The sequence below is a fragment of the Sycon ciliatum genome, chromosome 5 (genome assembly GCF_964019385.1).
Source record: "Sycon ciliatum chromosome 5, ocSycCili1.1, whole genome shotgun sequence".
Taxonomy (NCBI): Eukaryota; Metazoa; Porifera; class Calcarea; order Leucosolenida; family Sycettidae; genus Sycon; species Sycon ciliatum.
The window spans coordinates 3,365,184-3,387,595 of NC_088647.1; the positions used below are offsets into that span (position 1 = coordinate 3,365,184).

The 22,412-nt window shown below is 45.4% G+C and overlaps 1 protein-coding gene and 1 long non-coding RNA gene across 2 annotated transcripts in view; one reads left to right on the top strand and one right to left on the bottom strand.

Annotated features, from left to right (window-relative positions):
• Nucleotides 1-9,592, bottom strand: part of LOC135817200 (polyamine-transporting ATPase 13A3-like) — a 39,806-nt gene extending 30,214 nt beyond the window's left edge. The window contains 6 exon segments of the mRNA XM_065330329.1: nucleotides 1,842-1,921; nucleotides 2,589-2,724; nucleotides 3,704-3,771; nucleotides 4,416-4,550; nucleotides 5,624-5,656; nucleotides 9,321-9,592. Coding sequence (XP_065186401.1) covers nucleotides 1,842-1,921; nucleotides 2,589-2,724; nucleotides 3,704-3,771; nucleotides 4,416-4,550; nucleotides 5,624-5,656; nucleotides 9,321-9,392 — 524 coding nt within the window. The 5' untranslated portion in view covers nucleotides 9,393-9,592.
• A 362-nt stretch (nucleotides 9,593-9,954) lies between these two features.
• On the top strand, nucleotides 9,955-11,690 carry LOC135816576 (uncharacterized). The gene is made up of 2 exons (XR_010553387.1): nucleotides 9,955-10,465; nucleotides 11,308-11,690. It is a non-coding gene; the product is annotated as an uncharacterized LOC135816576 (long non-coding RNA).
• Nucleotides 11,691-22,412: the final 10,722 nt, after the last annotated feature.

Sequence of the window (22,412 nt, forward strand, 5' to 3'; positions counted from 1 at the left end):
TCGTCTCATCATCATGGAGCAGCTTATGCGAAGGCTAGCCAAGCTTGCTTGGCGATGCCAACGCGGAAAAGCCTATAATAATAATCTGGGGCCCCAACAGCAAGCCATTTTCCTAAAATATTTCACCGGGGGACACCCCCGGGCCACCGTCAGATTTTTCTCCCTCCAAGTGTGGCAGCCCAAGTGTGGCAGCCCTGTAATGGCATACCTCCATGGTAGCTTATTTGTTGTAGGTGGCAAAATGATGGCAAAGGCAAGGCATGCTAAATCAGCACCAGAAACCAGCAAAAGCGACACTGTCACACACAGCTCTCAGCTGCAGAGCACCATCTCGGTGAAATCACCCTTTTGCATTCTTCAACCAGCATCATCATAGTGCACACTCTGGTTTGCACAGGGTTGGAATTGGTAGTAACTGGCACGGGGTGTTGGCACATCAGAGCATCGCAGCGCACACTCTGGTTTGCACAGGGTGTTGGCACATCAGAGAATCACAGTGCACACTCTGCCTCTCTAGTTTGCCCAGGGTGTTGGCACATCAGAGCATCGCAGTGCACACTCTGCCTCTCTAGTTTGCCCAGGGTGTTGGCAACTGGAAACTAGCATCACAGTTCAGGCTTTCATCACAGCAGATGACACAAGCGATTGGCAAGGCTGCCCGACTCGCCAGGATATTGGCTAGAGCTCTTCACCTGGAGTGAGGTGACCTATTATAGCACAATGGGAACACTCCATACAGCTGAGCGATAGGTCCAGCTACAATAATCACAGCATAACGAAAACACTCCACACAGCTCAGCTACAGGTACAGCTACGGGAAGGATGAGAGCTCCACTGCAGCTTTATAGTCAGAGAGCATGGTGGATAACACGATGGTTAACACCACAGGTCGACGGTATTCCACACTTTGCACCAGACTACGCGTGCTCTCTAGACATTGCGTACGACTTGAGAGGGAGCGAGAGATCACGCATGTGTTCATCATCATCAACATGTTATTCTGCTTAGTTCAGCAGGTAGGTGGAGAGACAGCGGTAAAATAATCGCGGAACAGTGCTACAACACGCCTGCACACACCGCTGCAAAAATCACTTCGCCAAAGTCAACACTGTTCTATTCTCACCATTCACACCTGGTATATGGGTGGCTGGTGCTAATTGGCTAAGGTGTATGCTTGAGGGTGGGTGCAATAGTGCAACATGACAACCTATGCTGAGGTTTCAATTCTCCCCCTGTGCAGCCACGTTCAGCGCCTTACCTCTGGTCAAAAATCGCGCATCGCGCAAGCACGGCATTCAAAAATCTCATCTAAAAATAACGAAGGTCAAGTAGTAGCAGTTTGCCGTGTAAAGATGACTCCACATCAGTCATCACAGCAACAGCACGTTGGCGTGCTGTGGCAGTGTGTTGAGCTTGGTGTGAGAGTGTGTTGGTGGTGTGAAACTCGTGCAAATACGAGTAAATCAGGGTGACGAAAAGTCTCAAAATTCTCATTACTCGAGTCACAGTGCGCACTTCTGAAGTTGCCGCGGTCATGGCTCAACTTACGAGCGATTTATCTCAAGCGCTGCTGCTGGCAGCACTTCGTAGATTGCTTTTACCCACAGCTGAGAGTGTTCTCTTCGATCTGGATATTTAAATTATTGAATTCGAGCGAGATTTGACGGAGTTATGATCCGTTGAAGTTTCGCATTTGAATGCGTCGTGTATGACGCCCGACGCATTCAAATGAGTGCAGGCTAAGATCGCCAGAGTTGAGTGAAAGGCCTGAACACAGTCCCTGAGGACAGCAGCACAGCAATATAATACACTGCTTCATCACTACATGCACAATTACTTACTTCAATGGAACGAACTTCTGTGTCCGCTCGTCCAGAATGTAGCGTAGCTTGTGGTGGATGAGAAAGCGAGCACGGCGAGGCTGTAAACATGAGTGGACAGAAGAAGAAGAAGGAGAGAGAGAGAGAGAGAGAGACGAAGAGGAAGAGAAAGAGATGTCTAACTTGCTAACGCTTGCGTAAAAACAACAACAGGTTAAATGGCTAACGAGCAAGTACACTGACGCTTCGTTTACCTGGGGCAGCATATCCACAGGGTAGGGTTAAATAATTGACAACATTTCACGTTTGAGTCCGCGCATCCAGTGTGGTGATGTCCAACTTGCTTTAGTGGTTACCACGCAGAACGGGCGATTGGCAATGCGTCCCGAAACATCCCTACTATCCCCCCCCCCCCCCCCCCCCCTCCTCCTCCTGCCCCCCCCCCCTTCCTTCATGGAAGTTCGCCAGGTTTGCAAGAACCCAACGTGTGAAGCTGCGGGTCCAAAACCCAAATTATGAAATCAAGAAATAGGTTTGGCCCGATATTCTATCCAAACCTGGCTTGAAAAAGTCCAGATCTCAATTATTTTGGAATACATTGTCGCCATCCACATCATCAGCAGCATCAGCAGCAGAAACAGCATCAGCATCAGCAGCAGAAACAGCAACAGCATCAGCATCAGCAGCAGCATCAGCATCAGCAGCAGAAACAGCATCAGCAACAGCATCAGCATCATCATCAGCATTAGCACTACTACTGAACCGTACCAGGGTGTCTTCATCCGAGTACAACAGTGCACTGGACTCTCCCTCACTGATGGCACTGTCGGTGGGTTCCATGGCATCAATCAGATTCAAATGCTCCTCACTGCTAGCATTCACCACCATCTCATGGTTAGTTCCCCTGCAAGATAACACACACACACACACACACACACACACACACACACACACGCACACACACACAAAAACACAAATCCATGCCCACACCCACCCACACACAAACAGACACACACTTGCGTTGCACTTCTTTACGGTAAGAAACAGGTCGCCTGCCCTGGCGGGAGGAAGAGAATCATATTGGAAAGAACACAGGAAAGATTAGTGTACTTCCTCGAATAGAAGTTGCACATTTATACGCTAAATGTCAGGGCCAACTAAAGCGGTCAGACTTGCAATCGAGTGTGATATAGGCAAAATTCCTCGATTAGAAGATTTCAGTGATGCAGTACGTACTAGCTGGATTCAAATAAGTCTCCTGCTGGACAACTGCAGCTCATTTGTACGCACTACGCCACGCTCCACTGTTTATCAGCATCAACTATGATGTATTTATTGCATTCCCAACTCATCACAACCACGCGCTCTTCAGCCGAACCATACAGACACCAGCAAGGACACTTCCGTTGAGAGATAGTATTGTTCTACGCCTGTCGCAATATTTAGTTCTGAACTATGATGTATGTAAAGAGAAAAGGACGTATAAGTTACTAGTTATGACTAACAGTCCACCAAGGTAACGAGATAATATACAGTCAGATAGTGCGACAACAAGTTAGTCATAACTAGTAACTTGTAGGTCCTTTTCTCTTTACATATTACTATTGGCTCAACATCTGAACTATGATGTAATCCAGGAATTTCACCGTGACAGACACCCACGCAGAAGAAGTCCCAAGCAGCACATTCTGGGCTTGGTTCATGCACTCTTGCCAGTGGTCAACTCTCAAACTAAGGCAGTATCACTCTGGAAGTGAGCATAATCTCCCAAACATGGTAGAAGCCACAGTCTGAGTCAGTTCGGAACCGCTGGCCAGGTAGGCTCTTGTATCACTGCCAATGTTGCACCGATCCTCCCTGCCAAAGGTATGCGATGCACTTACGGGGAGGGATTGTCCACACGTAGCTCTTCCTCGAACACTTCTTCAGTGACGGGATCTCCATACTTGTCCTGATGGAGCACATGAGGGTGAAAACAAAAACCCGGGATTGATTAGCGGTAACACGGTGTGCAGCTCCAAGACGAGCGTGGGGTCAGATCGCCACCGTAAATCCAACACGTCCAAGCAACACAAAATACGGGCCCTTATTGGAATACAGATCAAAGGATGGAGTGCAGAGATGTGCCTTCACATCGAGCTGACAAAACCCGCGCCCTGCCATAGAGCAAATGCAAACACTTGTGCTTGGTACGTACGGTGACTGATAGGCTGCTTTTCATCACAACAAAACGAGGAAGAAGAGGAAGAAAACACTATTTTCAAGCCCCGTGTGAGAGGTCAAGGTCACTGATGACCATGCATGGTGTGAATGTGAGCAATTACATGACACAATGCAGGCAATACGCTGCAGTGTGTCCAGTCGGCTGATGAACACCGGCGAAAAGCTGCAGCATATCACCATTACACATCAAGACCAGCTCCAGCTTTGGCCCCAGTCCAAACTCTAAATAGCCTGTAGTGTCAAGTAGAAGCGGTGTATAGTAACCCAATTGCCCGACCACGTGCTTCTACTGCCTACAGACACCACTCATAGCTTCGATTTTTTGCTGTAGCAAAAGGCTGCACACACAAGGAGTGAAGACAATAGATTTACCTTGAAGACAACTTGATCTGCCGAGTTCAATGGGGCCTTGTCGCAAGTAATATATACACGCCACGCTGGCCGCCAGCGGCACAAAAGCCACAGGCCACCGAGAGTAAATATCACGCCGACATAGTAGAAAAACGTCTGTGCGTGTGTGTGTGTGTGTGTGTGTGAGAGAGAGAGAGAGAGAGAGAGAGAGAGAGAGAGAGGGGGGGGGGGGGGGGAGAGCATTTTTACATATATGAAGACAGGTGCTGTAACAAATGAGGATTCGGACCTCTACAACAACGTTTATGCCTGAAAGCAGGTGCATGATTTAACAAGCAGGTTGTCAGTCTAAAATTTTGCACCGGGAGAAAAATAAGAGAGAGAAAGAAAGAAAAAGAATGTGTCCTGCACCAAAATGGTGGATAAACCCCGTCTGGACAGTGTTTTTAGGGCAGCGATGAAGAGATTATATTAAATAAATCTAGATAACAGAATATAAAGTCAATGCAAATGCGAACAACCCGGCCTACAGGCAGGCTTTGTGCCTCGCAGCATGTACAACATGATCATCAATGGTAGCAAGAGACAAGACAAGGTGAAGAGAGAGAGAGAAAGAGAGAGAGAGAGAGAGAGAGAGAGAGAGAGAGAGAGAGAGAGAGAGAGAGAGAGAGAGAGAGAAGAGAGAGAGAGAGAGAGAGAGAAAGAGAGAGAGAGAGAGAGAGAGAGAGAGAGAGAGAGAGAGAGAGAGAGAGAGAGAGAGAGAGAGAGAGAGAAGGAGGAAGGTGTTGGGTGCTTCGCCATCGGGCTTATCTGCTTGAAGGTATCACATCTACTGTAAAAGCAGAACTGTTCGGTGGTGTTTTATTCTCGGTAACTTCGGTGCCGACAATTTGTACCGAAAATAAAACGCACCGAAAATTTCGGTACAACCGATACTGTATACATGTAGTACTAGTACACTTACCTGGAGAACGGGTTTTACCGAAAATTTCCCTCTACCGAACCGCCGATTTTGGAGAATACCGAAAATATTACACCACCGAAAATTTCTGCTTTTACAGTACATGCACCACACTTGAACACTACCTGTGTTGCTTTTCAGGTGTCATGCCCTTTCTAATTGAAGCACACAAACATGTTGACCAATGGACTCAAGACAATTTGTTTCGTTCGGAAAAAAAAGCATCGATATTTACAGACAGCACCTTGCACACATACTGGTCACTTACTGCACAGCGATTGGTTCGGTAACTAGAGCAATCCTGCAGGCAACACAGAGATAATATCATCAACACCAGCTCTGAGCATGACCGTGCGCAAAATATTGTGAAAAATGATGCGAAAACGATGTTCAGTGTTTTGCAGAGTTATGGGAATGAGCTTGTTAGCTCGAATGCCTTTCTTCTGCGATATTATGCTAGCAAAATCCTGCCTAGTCGGTGGTAGACCTACACTGCATACACGGTACAATTTTCAGCCGATGTATATAGTTCACAACCAGAACATCATTAGCTGATTAGCAGTCGATGCATACGCTTTGCCCACGCCTCCAGAAGAACGAAGTGACGTTTCCACTTTCCAGTGAAAAATTCCGGACAACCTCCTATCTAGTAGAGTGCCGAAACTCTTCCCATTTTTAGCGGAAGTGCTAAAAGTTTTGATTTTAGGCTGTACTTTTCAAAGAATGCAAGAAGACGTCAATTATCTTAAAGCACTGAGTTCCAATTGGATTTCTACTAATTTTCTAGCTCCAGGGAACAGCATCAGCAATGCCACTCCGCTGTCCATAACTACAATCGAAACAGGCAATTAGGGACAAAACCGACCTCTGTCAGGGGAACAATACACTTACTATTTAAATTATACAAAAGAGAAAGAACTTAGAAGTTGCGACTTCGGCGGTAATGTCATGAAGTTGGTTGCTCCAACGAGGAGCACACGCTTCTTGCCGAACTTGACACTTGACTGACTCACGACTGCCATCCGGAGCACACCAGGAGCACGTCGCACCTTCCGCTCGGCAAACCTGAAAGAAAGCACCACTCCCTGCTCAATACACAGTGTTTCGGGGAATTCACCCCTCATCAGTTGAGCTTGAGTAGGCTGAGGAAGATTGTGCCTGAAAAGCACCACTTATATACTGCTCTCCAGGCCAAACCTTCACCAGGGATACAAACTTACAGAGACGCTTTGTTTTCAGCGCGACAAACACCTCGTGAAGCCCCAGGTAAAGAAGCGTGTGCTCCTCGTTGGAGCAACCAACTTCATGACATTACCGCCGAAGTCGCAACTTCTAAGTTCGTATTGTTGTCCCTCACGCGGACGTGCGACTAGTTGTTGGAGGTGACAGCGTTGTGAATAGCTATACTGGCTCTCAACGTCTGTTTAGCACAACTCCATGAGCGACTCTGACTCACGCTGCTACCTGGGGCTTCACGAGGTGTTTGTCGCGCTGAAAACAAAGCGTCTCTGTAAGTTTGTATCCCTGGTGATGGTTTGGCCTGGAGAGCAGTATATAAGTGGTGCTTTTCAGGCACAATCTTCCTCAGCCTACTCAAGCTCAACTGATGAGGGGTGAATTCCCCGAAACACTGTGTATTGAGCAGGGAGTGGTGCTTTCTTTCAGGTTTGCCGAGCGGAAGGTGCGACGTGCTCCTGGTGTGCTCCGGATGGCAGTCGTGAGTCAGTCAAGTGTCAAGTTCGGCAAGAAGCGTGTGCTCCTCGTTGGAGCAACCAACTTCATGACATTACCGCCGAAGTCGCAACTTCTAAGTTCGTATTGTTGTCCCTCACGCGGACGTGCGACTAGTTGTTGGAGGTGACAGCGTTGTGAATAGCTATACTGGCTCTCAACGTCTGTTTAGCACAACTCCATGAGCGACTCTGACTCACGCTGCTACCTGGGGCTTCACGAGGTGTTTGTCGCGCTGAAAACAAAGCGTCTCTGTAAGTTTGTATCCCTGGTGATGGTTTGGCCTGGAGAGCAGTATATAAGTGGTGCTTTTCAGGCACAATCTTCCTCAGCCTACTCAAGCTCAACTGATGAGGGGTGAATTCCCCGAAACACTGTGTATTGAGCAGGGAGTGGTGCTTTCTTTCAGGTTTGCCGAGCGGAAGGTGCGACGTGCTCCTGGTGTGCTCCGGATGGCAGTCGTGAGTCAGTCAAGTGTCAAGTTCGGCAAGAAGCGTGTGCTCCTCGTTGGAGCAACCAACTTCAAAAGAGAAAGGACCAAGGAACTACAGGTTACGCTATACTGTCTATGTTACTGCATGAGCTGATTATTTAGTAACTGGTGGTGTTACCGGACAGTATAGCGTAACTTGAAGTTCCTTGGTCCTTTCTCTTTTGTATAAATTAATCCTTGGCTCTCCATCCGAGTCCATTACTATTTAAAGCACTTTCAAAATAAAATTCACTGTGACTACACACCATCCCAGCCACATCTTCGAGAAACACATGTGGGTCCAGGAAATAGGTTAAAAGAAATTCCTCAACAAAAATATGGTACGGTACGCGTGAGGCTCGGTACAACTGAATTTTCCGCATGCGTAGGAACGTCACCATCCTCATGGACCAATACACAGATGCAGCTTTCCTCCACAAGCTTGCATACAATGTCCAGAATTGCTAAGAAAAATCGGATTTGGACCAGTAAAGGTTCAATAAAAACAAGAGTAAATGAAACCGGTCTTCATGTACTCGTGATAATAATAATAATGTTGAACGGCCTCTGCTGGGATGACGACTACACCATAGCTCTGTGGTTAGAGCATCGCTGGCTACAAGCGAGGGTCCCTGGTTCGAGTCCTGGTGGTGACAGTCAATTTTTTCTTCAGGCTTTTCTGTTTGTCTCAACCCAGTTAATAATAATAATAATAATAATTTGAAACTAGGACGGAGGCAGAAAATATTACAAAAATGTATTATCTACGCATGCATCTACGCAAGAATCACCACCAGCCAATTAGGACATGTGTCAAAGTATTGAACGCTTTCGTTCCCTTCTTCTCAAAATACAACAGGGAATGATGGAAATACGCTAAGAGACTACAACTATAAAGAAAAGAAGTTCATAGATACATCACTCCAATTATGTGTAGAAGTGACACGAAAAAAATAGAAGTGAAGAGTCAAGAAAACAGTATGCAAATCCAATAAGTGACAAAAACGTGGTGACAAGAAAAAAAATCAAGAGATCATGAGATCTATTTCGCACCTTCATCTCCTTTCTCCTTTTCCTTTCTTCATCATAACTATATTGGCTCACCATCCGAGTTCAACTTTGCACACCTGATGAGCCGTCATGACCTATACGGCGAAACGTACGTCGTGTGGAACTACTTTTTATTGTACATAACTAGTCCATCATACATGATAGTGGAGTTCAGTAGGATGTTGGCGTTTCGGTTTGTCACAATTCGTCTTCGCTTAGCTTCCCCTTCTATGTTTATTACATAAACTTGAGCCTCCCAAGTTGGGTGGTCTGTTGCTTTGCGTCATCGAGTTGTAGTAAGGCCGGTCTGTCCAATAGTCTTACTAGTTTCGTCATCATCCAGTAACTTTCGGCATTATTTGTTGCCGTGATGCGTAGTCTAGTCGACATGTAGTCATGTACATTTGCATGCACAATAAAAAAAAACATTTTGCGGTCGGGTGACCCGAAACAACGAATTAATTCTGGGTGGCCTTATTATTAATTTTTGAAACAAGATCTAGGCGCCAGTCATTACCAGCTGCTAGCTCCAGCTACTCAACTCACCCTTCATACAGCACGAAAACACAATACTCAGTACCTGTTGGCCTTTTTTAAAATTCTCAACGAAATAGTTCCCTTTACCAAGTGGGGGCATGAGCAGTTTCTCACTGAACATTCCTTCCTCAGGGAGCTCTATCCCCGTTGTTCTTCTTGAGCCACAAACACTCACCAGCTCCCTCTCGTCGTCATCCAGCACCTCCTCTTGCTGCTTGCTCCCAGTTTTCTCAGTCTTAGACGCCATTGTCCCTCAGCCTTCAAAACACCAACTATTTAGGATCGCTAGCTAACACCAGGCCCTTCTTGCAACGCCATAATAAACACTACATAGGCTTGGAGTTCATTACAGAAAAGGCTTCTTTCCTCGTCACCACTCCAGCTAGCTGAGTTCTGCACCGGAGCTCGGAGGTGGCGAAGTACAAAATAATTATTATTTTCAAGAAACAGCAGGAAGTCAAAAACAAAAATACAATGACATCAAGAGTGCATAAACTGTTTATGGACTCTTCACAGTACTTTTGATGACATCAAGACAAGAGTACAGTCATGTATGTACCATGTACATACCGTACCGGCCGGTACTCTTGATGATGCGTAGATCTACATGTATGTAGTTCATAAAAAAGCGTAGATCTAGCTCCTACCACGTTGAGCCTCTACTCGTACTCTAGTACTAGTAGTAGTCTCGATCTCATACCCAAATCGGAAAATTAAAGGGAAACTGAACGCCAAAAATAAGTATGGCTTATCCGAAGGAGAATTGGGCACTGATTCCGATGAGCTATGTCTCGAGCCGATCAGAGAAGAGGAACTGTGTCAAATTTCATAAATAACACCTCCCATATTTGGAAATTGGCCTTGATGACGTGCGTACTGCTTAGCTGTCACCATGCTGTGCATGTTCAGCAGTGTAATTGAATGGAAGAAAACAATTACTTTGGTGTTTTGCAGCTCTGTTTCGTTCCCTGACGGTAACCAAATCTAGATGTAGGAATCTGTTGAGCAGGAGAGTGACACATGTCTTCCCGAAGTTTGTCCAGGCTGCAGTGGTGATGAAGAACGGACACGACCATCACCCCGAGATCGATCGTAGCGAATTGGAAAACTCATGGTGAATTATTTGCTTCCACTCCAAGGCAATATCGAGGTATGAAGGGTGCTTGTACTGCCTTCCAAAGTGAAGAGGAGATGAACATGGCTTTGCATAGCTGTTGTTCTATGCCAACTTACCTACTCTTGCTGGTACCGTAGTGGCATATTGCAAATTTCGTGGACGAACAACTCTAGTCACTAGTGGCTAGTGAGCAACAATAACAGGTGAGATTTTTCAATTCGACAAAAATTGTTTTTGTTTGAGAACTGACAGTGGCAGTCATTAGACTCAGTAGGTGTCTCTCTGCTGCTTCTTTCCCATCATCGGTAGGGTTGTGCTTGAAGTAAAAATAAATAGAAAATGTGGAACAAAAATCTGATCATGTAATTCGAATTTGAACTTCAAAGTATGTGTACATCAAATCACAAAAATGACTGTCAAGGTAGTGCTGTGCATTGAAAAAGACTGGGAGCTGGCAGCAATGGAAAGGGTAGAAACGAAATCAGTAATGCAGAGTATTCACTCTGTCAATTTTCGCATTGCTCTAAAGGCTCATTACTCTCAGCATAGATATTCTCTGACTGGAATTCCGAACTTTTCCGTTTGAGAAATTTTTTTCCTTGAAATTAATCCTTGCTGGGGTTTTCTTTTCATCTAAATGTCCCGCTATTATCTGCAGAGGTGATTTCTTCCCTCGTCGATTTCTTTCCTGCTTTTATACCTCGATATTTAGGTACTTGTTTCCCTTCTTCCCATGCTTCATCTTCCACTCTCCTCTCCCCATTTCCCCATTTTTCTTGCGATATTTATGTGGGAGACTTCCGTGATAAGCATCCATTTGCTTTTGGAGAATCCTTTTAAATAAATACAATACAATACAATAAGGTAGAGGGAGATGAAAACGGGAGAGGAGTAGTGAGCACTTCAGTTTGAAGTAGTGTCAATAGACAGCATCGTGTTGCATACGTTGTGAATATTGTGTGAATCTAATAATTGTCACGAAATTGATATCCAAAATTATTATCCCCTGAGTAGTATTATGGTGTTCTCCTGTGTTTACATGCAGAGCCTTGACGTTGCTGGACGAGCGACAATATAAATTACATAAACATGTCGCTCGTGATGTGGGATGACTGCCGTATCGCATTGCCTACGCAAACCCATCCTGTGTCAGTGCAGCCATCCAGCAACTTGAACTCCCCGGACCAGATGCCGCTGCAGCTGAACACCATGCCGATGGAAAGCCAGGAGTTGATAGCGAAGCATTCTGGTCTGCACAGTACAAGGCAAAGAACAATTATGAATTATAATGCATTGTAATCTTTCCCACACTTCTTTGTAAAAACAAACAAACAGTGCCATTATCACAACACTTGATCAAGCATCTTGATGGAGGTATTTTCCATTGTGCTGGCTCAGCATCTGCACCAGGAAGACCATGTACACTTACACGTATCTTGTGTGTGTGTGTTCGTGCGTGTGTGTTTGTGTATCTGTATGTGCACACGTGTGTGTGTGGGGGGGGGGGGGGGCACGCACATGTGTATGGGTAGGAGTGTGTGTATGTGGGGGGGGGGGGGTACACGCACATGTGTATGGATGTGCGCGCTGCATCCGTGTGTCTGTGGGATGGGGTGGGGGTGCACGCACATGTGTACATGTGTGTGCGCAATACAGCATGTGTGTATGTGTTCGTTGAACACAGGGTGTACTCCTGATTACATAAACCTCGTGATCATTGTGATTTCATGTGCTTTGAAGTTGAACTTCGCAATACATGTACTGATGCTTGATTAGATTTATGTTCCACATGTTCTATTTATTTTATTTTACTTCAAGCACTTGTACTATTCAAGCACAACCCTACCAATGAAGGGAAAGAAGCAGCAAAGACACCTACTGAGTCTAATGACTGCCACTGTCAGTTCTCAAACAAAAACAATTTTTGTCGAATTGAAAAATCTCACCTGTTAGTGTTGCTCACTAGCCACTCGTGACTAGAGTTGTTCGTCCACGAAATTTTATGCCACTACGGTACCAGCAAGAGTAGGTAAGTTGGCATAGAACAACAGCTATGCAAAGCCATGTTCATCTCCTCTTCACTTTGGAAGGCAGTACAAGCACCCTTCATACCTCGACATTGCCTTGGAGTGGAAGCAAATTCACCATGAGTTTTCCAATTCGCTACGATCGATCTCGGGGTGATGATCGTGTCTTCTTCATCACCACTGCAGCCTGGACAGCCTTCGGGAAGACATGTGTCACTCTCCTGCTCAACAGATTCCTACATCTAGATTTGGTTACCGTCAGGGAACGAAACAGAGCTGCAAAACACCAAAGTAATTGTTTTCTTCCATTCAATTACACTGCTGAACATGCACAGCATGGTGACAGCTAAGCAGTACGCACGTCATCAAGGCCAATTTCCAAATATGGGAGGTGTTATTTATGAAATTTGACACAGTTCCTCTTCTCTGATCGGCTCGAGACATAGCTCATCGGAATCAGTGCCCAATTCTCCTTCGGATAAGCCATACTTATTTTTGGCGTTCAGTTTCCCTTTAACCCTTTACCGGTCTACCATAAGCGTACCGATACTATAGTATCGGTACGTTTGGCCCTCATTTTTTTGGAGTCTTGTTGCTAGGAGACAGCTAAAATGGCGCTCTACGCGTAGCTGAGGTCCAAGGCTTTCTGACGATGTGCAAAACAACCATGCTTACCATACAAATTTTTGCCGTATCGATCGACTGAAGTTTGTTGAAATTGGAAAAGACGACCATCCGCCATGCGCGCATTTCAAGAATGCGAGTGCATCTCTTGGGGCCGTGTTTGACAAGCGTTCTGAGAGCAGTAACATCACCAGTCCAGGCTGGATGTCCCGGGAGGTTTTGCAGTGTAGTGTGTTGAGAAAAAGAGCTCCGTTGAGTCCTGCTAGTTCAAAAATATATCGTCCACGAATGAAGAAACAAAATTCTCCAAACAGAGAGGAAGCCTTCTTGCTGCCGACACGGCGACAGCGACTGTCACAAGGACTCGTCAGGTGCGATCAGCTGATTCGCCTGGCCGTGAGAATCACGGCATGCGTAAGCTCGCGCCTGAGTACTCATCTGAGCGAGAGTGAATCTGACGCGAGCAGCGCTGAGATGAACAAACCGAAACTGCGATATCGTGGAATGGGAATTGCTGCTGCTGGCGTATCGCCGATGGCGAGGTGTTGGTGTTCAATGGCGGTATTGTAGAGAGCCTACATTTCTTGTAAAGACGTAGCCCTTACCTGATTGTTTATCGTACGACTTCAGCTCCATCACGAACTTGGTATGCCCTTCGTGCAGTGAGATTCGTGTATTTCATTCGCAATTGTATTTTCTCTCAACTTGAAGGGCTGCCATGGGCCCTATCCTTGCCTGGACCTAGTCATATTTGAATTTTCTGGACGCGTTCAGGCATACAGGTTTTGAAAATATATGGTTTACCCATACCTACATCACATAGTTCTTGAGTTATTGCTGGTTGTGTGTACATGTATTTGCGTGACCACCCCTCACATACATTGAGTTAGACCGGCAAAGGGTTAAAACGTCCATTTTGACAGCATGGGTGGATCCATGGAGGACACTCGGGACATCACGAATTTCGTGAAGGTGGAGGACACTAGTCACTCGCGACATCACCAACCTCGCCTACAGAGAGCACCTAAGTCCTTCTCACGACAGTGTCATGGTGGTGACAGTGACTGTTGACAGCTGACGTTAAGAAAAAAACAATTCAGGTTAAAGTAGCTAGATGAATATCGATCAGGACGACATCCAGGAGCGATCAAAGAATACACTAATTTGGCAATGAAATAATATTTTTAATTTTTTACTGAAGTACAAAAGAAATCAAGTATTGAATAGAAGAAGTATTGTTTTCTCTTTTCCATGTTGACCTCTTACATGCATGGACACCTTGGTATGGGGATATAATACTCATTTACATGTATTTTGTTGTACTTATGGCCACTTGCAACTTGCAAGTACGAAAAAAGGCACAATTTCCCGAACTTTGAGGCTCCCGATGATAAGGCCATGGTAAAAAATAAAGTTGATTCTCAGGTCATGAGCCTGTGAAAATCGGTGCGAGCGAGCGATTTTTTATTTTAATTCCCACAATTTTTTTAGTTCCAAAGATAGGGTCACACGTACATGTGTACGTCACAGGTTCATAATTAATTTATAATTATTTTATTATTCAGGCCAGGGAGTAGAAAAATACCGGTATTGTACTACTCCCGGATTCATGCATAGGTCTGTGGGAAACACCCTAGTAAAATAAAAGTTAATAATAATAATAATAATAATAATGCCTTTCGCATTGACCGTTTTCATGCACGCATATGCATGCATAGAAATAAAAAAAATCGTCGGTGCGCCTCCAAAAATCGATGCGCGCGTACTTGAGAATCAAAGATATTTTTTACCATGGCCTAAGTACAGGTAGACTCCCTCTAATTCGAATACGGTATAATTCGAACATTCCGTGTAATTCGAACTTTTTCGTCGTACCGATCTTCTGCAAGTCACTTCAAGTCAAAATCGAATGCATAATTCGAAGTACGAAAAGTGCGCCGGTTGGATAATTCGAACCCAGTCTTCGTACAGAAGAGCTGTTTACAGTACATTGGCTATGTCCTTTGAACGCTTATTTCGAAGTGAGATTGAGTTGCAATCCTTGTAATTCGAAGTTCATTCTTTTCTCCTTCTCTAGCCAAGAGTAGCTCAGAAATCGATCGATGGTCCGCTGCAGGATCGACTATAGCGTTCAAGAAACCCACCTTCTCTCGAAATTTGATTCAAGCCCGTGCGAGGCAAATTGCAAAGGTTTGATTGAAGACGACTTCTTCCTGGTGGCTGACTCTCTTCGCGGATCTCGATGGCCTTTCTTACCGCGCCAGCTCGTGCGCGGAGATGTTGGCGCACAACAACACTATTATCGTAAATATTGTCTATGCCTTTGCTCCACTTCCGTTCTTCAGAACGACGTGCTGCTGTCCAACGGCCTTTCGTGACGCCGATTAGGCAGCGCAGTTCTTTTCCGTTGAAATTGTTTCAGGAAAGCTGCAGTGACTGACAACTTCTTCACTAGATGTCAAAATGGTTTTGTGTCGATCCAGTGTTTTGATGATCCGTTGTACATGACCCGTACCTATGTTTCGTTGATGCAAATAAAAATGTGCCAAAAATATTCAGCAAGCGATTTCAAGCATTTTGACATACATATCAGTGCATGGGACTGCATTTGGATAATTAGAAGTTCTGGATAATTCGAAGTCAGGGCCTGGCAATTTGAGGTTCGAATTAAAGGGAGTCTACCTGTACAACGAAGTGAATATATATCCCCGGGTGCCAAAGCATAATGAGGATTTTACGAGCATAATGCGAGAATCCATGAAAGCATAATTCCTTGATTTCGCGAGCATAATCCGCCGGAGCCTAGTCCTCCACCTTGTTTCATGCTGTCAAACTAACAACATATGTGAACTATAACAAGGTTTATCTAATACAGGTCGTCCCCCGTTAATACGAGTCCGGTTAGTACATAAACCCCGTTAGTACATAAGAAATCTCAAGTCCCGGACGAAACGTGGTCACTTCCATACAAATGTTGTCGGTTAGTACATAATCCGTTAGTACATAAACCCCGTTAGTACATAACATTTCTCCGTACCCGCATGTCACCTACCTCAATAGTACATAATTTACTTATATATTACCAGTGGCCTTCCAGTGGAGGCACATCGTGTTCTAGTTTCTACTTGTGGACGCAATTAGCATAGAAATCAGAGCGCACATCACAAACCGACAAAGCTCTGTTTTTTTTCGAGTGACTGTACAGGTGCGGCTGGGCATGTACCATGTCAACCGTAGAATCTTCGCTAAATGTGACCGTTATAACATATTTTTTATGTTATATCGAGGGAATCAAGAATATCTCGCTGCCTAGTCATGGTAGCAAGAAACACTCAGAAAAGTTGAAAAAAGTGAAAAATTCTGGTATACAAGCTAGTTATGTACACTTTCGTTTAGTACATAAACCCCGTTAATACATAACATTTGTCAAGTCCCAGAGATTATGTATTAACGAGGGACGACCTGTACTAGTATTGTACTAGTATTGGGTTATAATATTAATACATGTAGCTCTTTAGTCCTACCAGAATGAATGTTGTCAGTCCCAAAAAATGGGAAGCCTCGGATTGAAACACTTCTTCATAGTTTAAATTTAAATAAAACAACCAGAGAAATGAAGATACGGCGAAATTGCAGGGATTCCAAGTGACACAATCTATTCAAATTAGAATTTGATTCAAAGTTGTCAAAGTCTATTTTCGCAGACCTCAGGAGTCGCCGGCAACCCTTAGCCTGGAGTACATCAAGGGGCTCTAACTGAGCGGATGTGATCCTAAGGAACCAGACAGGAATGGCATACTCAATTGCCGGACGTACGTAAGACTTATACAGGAGAGCAATGCATGATGATGGTAAATGGCTGCCCATAAAGCATAACAGATCAACACGTTGCTGGAACTTCCTGAAGATAGTGTGGAAGTGGTCGTGGAACTTCAAACCATCACTGAGCTCTACACCGAGATGCTTAGCGGAACACCCAGATCCGATTAAAACGTTGTCTATGGACACAGTGGAGGATTCAGGAATGCTGTAATTGGACAAGATCATTCGAAGGTTTTTTCAGGAGAGAATTTGCCATGTAGTTTCTGTGCCCAATGCTGGCAGCTGGCGAGATCCTGCTGGAGGTGGGATCATGTCTGAGGTTCTAATCTAAGGAGAGGGATACATCATGAGCATTTAGAAGAGTGACATCATCAGCAAAAAGGAAGGGTGAGCTATGGTTAACTATATCAGGAAGGGAATTGATATACAAAAGAAAAAAGTGGAGGTGCAAGGTGTGAACCCTGGGGGACAACCACAGTTTAGCATATACATGTACTGGGATGAATGAGTTGCATCGAGCTTCACACTTAGACTACGGTCAAGCAAATATTATGATCTAAACCAGGCGTGTGCCTCTAGCGCCATGAAGGTATTCGTGTGGATCAGGAGCGTGGGATGATGCACTTTATCAAAAGCTTTCTGGAAGTCGAGAAATGCACAGTCAAATTTCTGCCCTCTATCAGAGAGACGGGCAATGTGATGGGTCAAAAGAATGAGTTGATCCGTAGCTAATCTTTGAGGAACGTAGGCGAATTTATGCAGTGCCGATGAAGATAGCTGTTCAGATGATGGGCTATGCGGGATTCGAAGAGGCGGCTGATGGGATGAAGCAGAGAAATTGGTCTATAGTTCGTGGGCAGAGAGGCACTGCCTTTGCCCTTGAAGAGAGGAATGACCGTTGCTGATTTCCATGCAGTGGGAAATTGTGATGTGGATAGACTAGAGTTGAACAAGTAAGACAAGGACTCACATAATAGATCGGCCATGGAACGAAGAATCGGAACAATTTGATTACTTGAAGTGGATTTTCGAGACGAAAGGTGTGTGAGGTCATAGTGGACTTATTATTATTATTTATTCATATTTTAATAGGACTTGACCTGGTCACGAAAATGTAGGCAAATGGAACTGAGTAGCGCTACGAGTAGTGTCTTTATCTATGGAGGAAGGTGAACAAGGGAATTGATTTGCTTCTTGTGGGAACGTACACTGGTTGGCGAAATGCTGTGCAAGGAGGTCCACCTTTTCTAATTGCGTGTTAGTGTGACGATCGCCATCTTGTAAATCTGGTATCAATGGTTTACTGGATGAAATGTTGCAGAAGTCCTTCAGGCTTCACTCTCCTCCACCACACAAATCCACTTTTCGTGCACCCATCCGAGATGCTGGTAGCGGTGCGATCTAGAAAGGCAGATATGGCAGCACGGATTTTCTTGCGATACATGTTCCTGGATACACAGTACGCTGCCTTTGCTTCAGTTGATTGTGGATTGCGCAGATAAGCACGATAAAGCCTACCGCAGTACCGTCGCCGTTGAAACTGGCGCACGTCAGGTGTGTACCAAGGCCAAGGGGCTGTTAAGTGTGACGTCACGGCCCCTTCAATACGCATAGCAACCAGGGAGTCGTATAGACCCGGGTCTATACGACTCCCTGATAGCAACCAGCAACGGAGAGCACTGGGGACAAACAAAAGTCGCGTCCTCTGGATGGAGCCAGTTGTCAAGGGCAACAGCATCTACTAAATGACTGGAGAGAGAGCAGTTTTCTTTGCTTTTTCTTCAAGCGATTGTTGTCGCTCTTTACTCCTTGTTCTTTCCTCTACAAATCTCCTGTAGTCGTCGAGGGCCTTCATGATGGCTGTGCAATTGGCTGCCCACTGTAAAACTCCGTGTTTGAGAGTGCTTTGAGGATTCTTCGCGTCCTGATGGATCAAAGTACGAGCGCTCCCTTTGGATTCGATTATATGTACATGTAGGTGAGTTGTTCAAGAAATCAGTGTCTTCTTTCTGTCTCTGCCCTCACGCTGGCACAATATCAGCCTCTATATCCATGACAGCTCGCACCTCCCGTAAACTGCATGACTTAGATAATTCTCGCCCTCCGTGGTGATTGAAGACCCATGGAAGAAGTTATTATGTTCAGAATGATGTCCTGAGAATATATTATAATAAAATAATTCTAGGGAATTGTTACAGGGTATTTTGGAAGGATGGAGAGAGAGAGAGAGAGTGAGAGAGAGAGAAAGAGAGAGAGAGAGAGAGAGAGAGAGAGAGCACTGAAGTGTTTGTCTCGCTGTAATTACTCCAGATTATTGAATGGTGTATGATCTACTCGATATTTTCCACAATGGTTTTTCCTGATTTGCGGGATCTCTTCTTTTGCTGTTTGTATGTTTACAGGAAGTGACTGTCTGGTGTATCTGCACCAGATCCTGGGGACATGAACGTCAGATGCAGAGGCAGGGTCGTCCAGTGATGCAATACTGCCGTTCTACGTGCAACGTCACCGCTAATTCCCCCGGCGAAAACACAAAAAGACAAACACGTCAAGAGACTACAGTATTGACCGTTCTGGTAATGAATCGCGACTGCTCAGACAGTCGATAATCAAAACACAGAGCACCAGCATGATGTTTTGATATTAGGAACCACACACCAGCTCAATTCTCAAGCCCAAAAATTGATGAATACAAAACACAGAGCGACGCAACAAGAGATCATCCGGCAACCAAACCAACCTGGGTCTAATGCACTGAATAGTCCTGAAATACGCAGGCCACACAAAGCAGTGCAAGCACATACTGTTACAAGGACTTAGGTACATGCATTGCAGAACAAAGTGTAACCAAAGATCACGGGGTTATAGCTGCACACTCGTGCATGTGCTCGCTCAGCCCAAGAACACGCATGATGATAGAAATAATCCGGGGGAAACACGCTAGCACCGAAGTAAGCATCAAGACGTAAATAGTCATCATCACAAGCCCATACTAGGCCGTCGGGGCGTCACCGACAGAGCAAGTATGCCGGAACAAGCGTCAAGCGAGCGCCATAAAAATCGATCGTGTGCAGCAGCGAGCAGGGAATGCACGTCAAGTGCAGTCCATGAAATATTATTATCAAGCCATGACATTCTGGGCCTGCCTCGGCCACGACCTCCAGCAACACAACCCTGAAGAACAGTCAATGACAAACAGCCGGAACGAACAATATGACCAAAAATTGCAATTTCCTTCTACGAACAGAAACAATAAGTGGGACTTGTTTGTGAATACTATTTATTTCCTTTCTAACAGACACATTCGTCCGTAAATAGTGCTTTTCCTGCCGACTTGACTGACGAACGACTGCCATCCAGAGCACACGAGAAGTCCATCGAACCGTCCACTCGGCAAACCTGCAAGAAAGCACCACTCCCTGCCCAATAGCAATACTAGCACACGATTGTGCCTGAAAAGCACCACATATAATCACCATGGATACAAACTTACAAAGACGCTTTGTTTCCAGCGCGACAAACACCTCGTGAGGCCCCAGGTAGCAGCGTGAGTCAGAATGTCACTGAACTGAAATCGGCCAGTGACACCAAGACTGCAAGACTAAGAGTACATCATTCATAACCCCTGCCTGGGGGTTAACCGGTTATGTACTTTTAGTCTTGGTGACACCTACAACTTACAAGTACAACGGGTTTTTTTGGTCTGTTCGAAATGATCAGCGGAGCTCCGAGGTGCTGGCCGAACCGCTCGCAATAAAGTCCAGCGCACAACAAACCAAGTGTAGTTAGATGCGCTCAAAGTCAAAGAACATTCGGAGCGCTGTAATCGACCGAATGTGTTTCTGAAGAGTTTAGTGCATCTTCAAATGTGTCAGTAGTAGAAATGAAGCGACAAGGTGCTGGGGAGTTAGGCGTTGGTGCAACAATCTGCGCCTCGAAGATACTGTAAATATACAAAATTTCGGCGCTGCAAAATTTCGGCACTTCACGATTTTTGACATTTCGGCGGCGATTTATTTTCGGCGTGGGGTAGAGGGCATGGTATAGTGCGACAGATGCTGTGAAAAATTTCGTCGGCGTTTTAATTTAGGCGTTTTGGGTCGGTGCCGAATATAGCCGAAATTAAATAGCTGCCGAAATTTTGTATATTTACAGTACCTGAAAACTTTCAAATTGCCTTGCAGTATGGGAAATCATTCAAATGGGTGTTCCAGACCACTGAAGCGAATGTGGCGTGGAAGGAAGCGTATGTAGATAATCAAGCGAGGTACAGAGGGCTTGATGGCTGATCAAAGCCCAAGGGACCAGCCCGAGGGCTTTGATCAGTCATCTGGTCATCAAGCCCGACGGTACCTCGCTTGAATATGCTTCAGACGATCCCCAACAATTTGTTTGATTTTGAATTCAATCGCTTTGTTCTTTGGGTGATCTCGAGTGTGGACAATGTCGGCCTTTCGTATTTCAGAGCACCCTGAAGTCTAAAGTGCATGTCGTTTGCACTACAGCAAATTGTCCGAAACACCGCAACGCGATACTCTGCTACGGGTAGCCAGTCATCACTTCTCGACCTGGTTATCACAGACGCAGAGCATCGTATCTCCGACCTTGAAGTCCTAGATACGCTATCAGACCACTGTCCCATCATCTTTTTTAAAATAATATCTCTCAGGAAAGCGCACCCCAAAGCACCCGCCGCCCCGCTTTGTACCAGACTACGCGAACACTGACTTTCAATCTCTACGACAGAAACTTTCATCTCTTCCACTCCGGGAGTGTATGCTCGGTGCTTCCACCATCGAGAGTGCGTGGTGGGCATGGGAGTCATGCATCACACAAGCCATTGCCAGCTGCTTAGCGTACAGACGAGTTTCATCTCGAAGACAGCAAACCAAGCCTTGGTTCACCCCACATCTGCATCACCTTCATCGCCAGAAGCTGCGCCTTTTCCGTGCCGCCAAGCGCCACCAAACAGTAGCATACTGGTTAACCTACAAGGCCCAGAGGAATGCATATCAGAACCAGTTAAGAAATGCCAAGACCCTGTACTTCAAGCGCCTCAGTGAGAATATTCACGATGAGCAAGATGCGCACCTTTGGTGGAAGAAAGCCAAGACACTTGCCAACATCTCCTGTAAGAAAGATAAAGTTCCTGACCTAACGTGTGAGGGCTACACGGCACAGAGCGAACCAGAGAAAGCAGAAATGCTCGCGAAGGTATTTGAGCGCCAGTTGTGCGGAATGAAGTTTAATTGGGTACAGTGGGAGAGCTAGGGGTGAGTTCAAACCGCACAAGGATCTAGAGTATTGAACAGTTTCCGTTTCTTTGAAGTGATATGGCAAGAGCGAAGAAACTTGCTGTTGCCCCAAGGTGAAAACGGAAAAAGAGTCAACAGAAAAGAACAAGATGGATGTCATGTCGTGGTCGACACGCGGTGGTCTGGGTGTGAGCCCAGAATGGTGAACTCGTGAGGTACTACGTATGTAAGTGAAAAACGAGGAGAAAAAAAGGTGAAGCCAGATCGCGACTCCTGTACATGTAGTAATAATTATGATGACTTGGTTTGCATATGTGTATAGCTGGAATAGAATCACGACACCCGTCGTGACACCAGTGCACTCCTGCTCACGGTACAGGTCCAATACCAGCACCAGCCGACGGCTGTCCGAATGAATTATT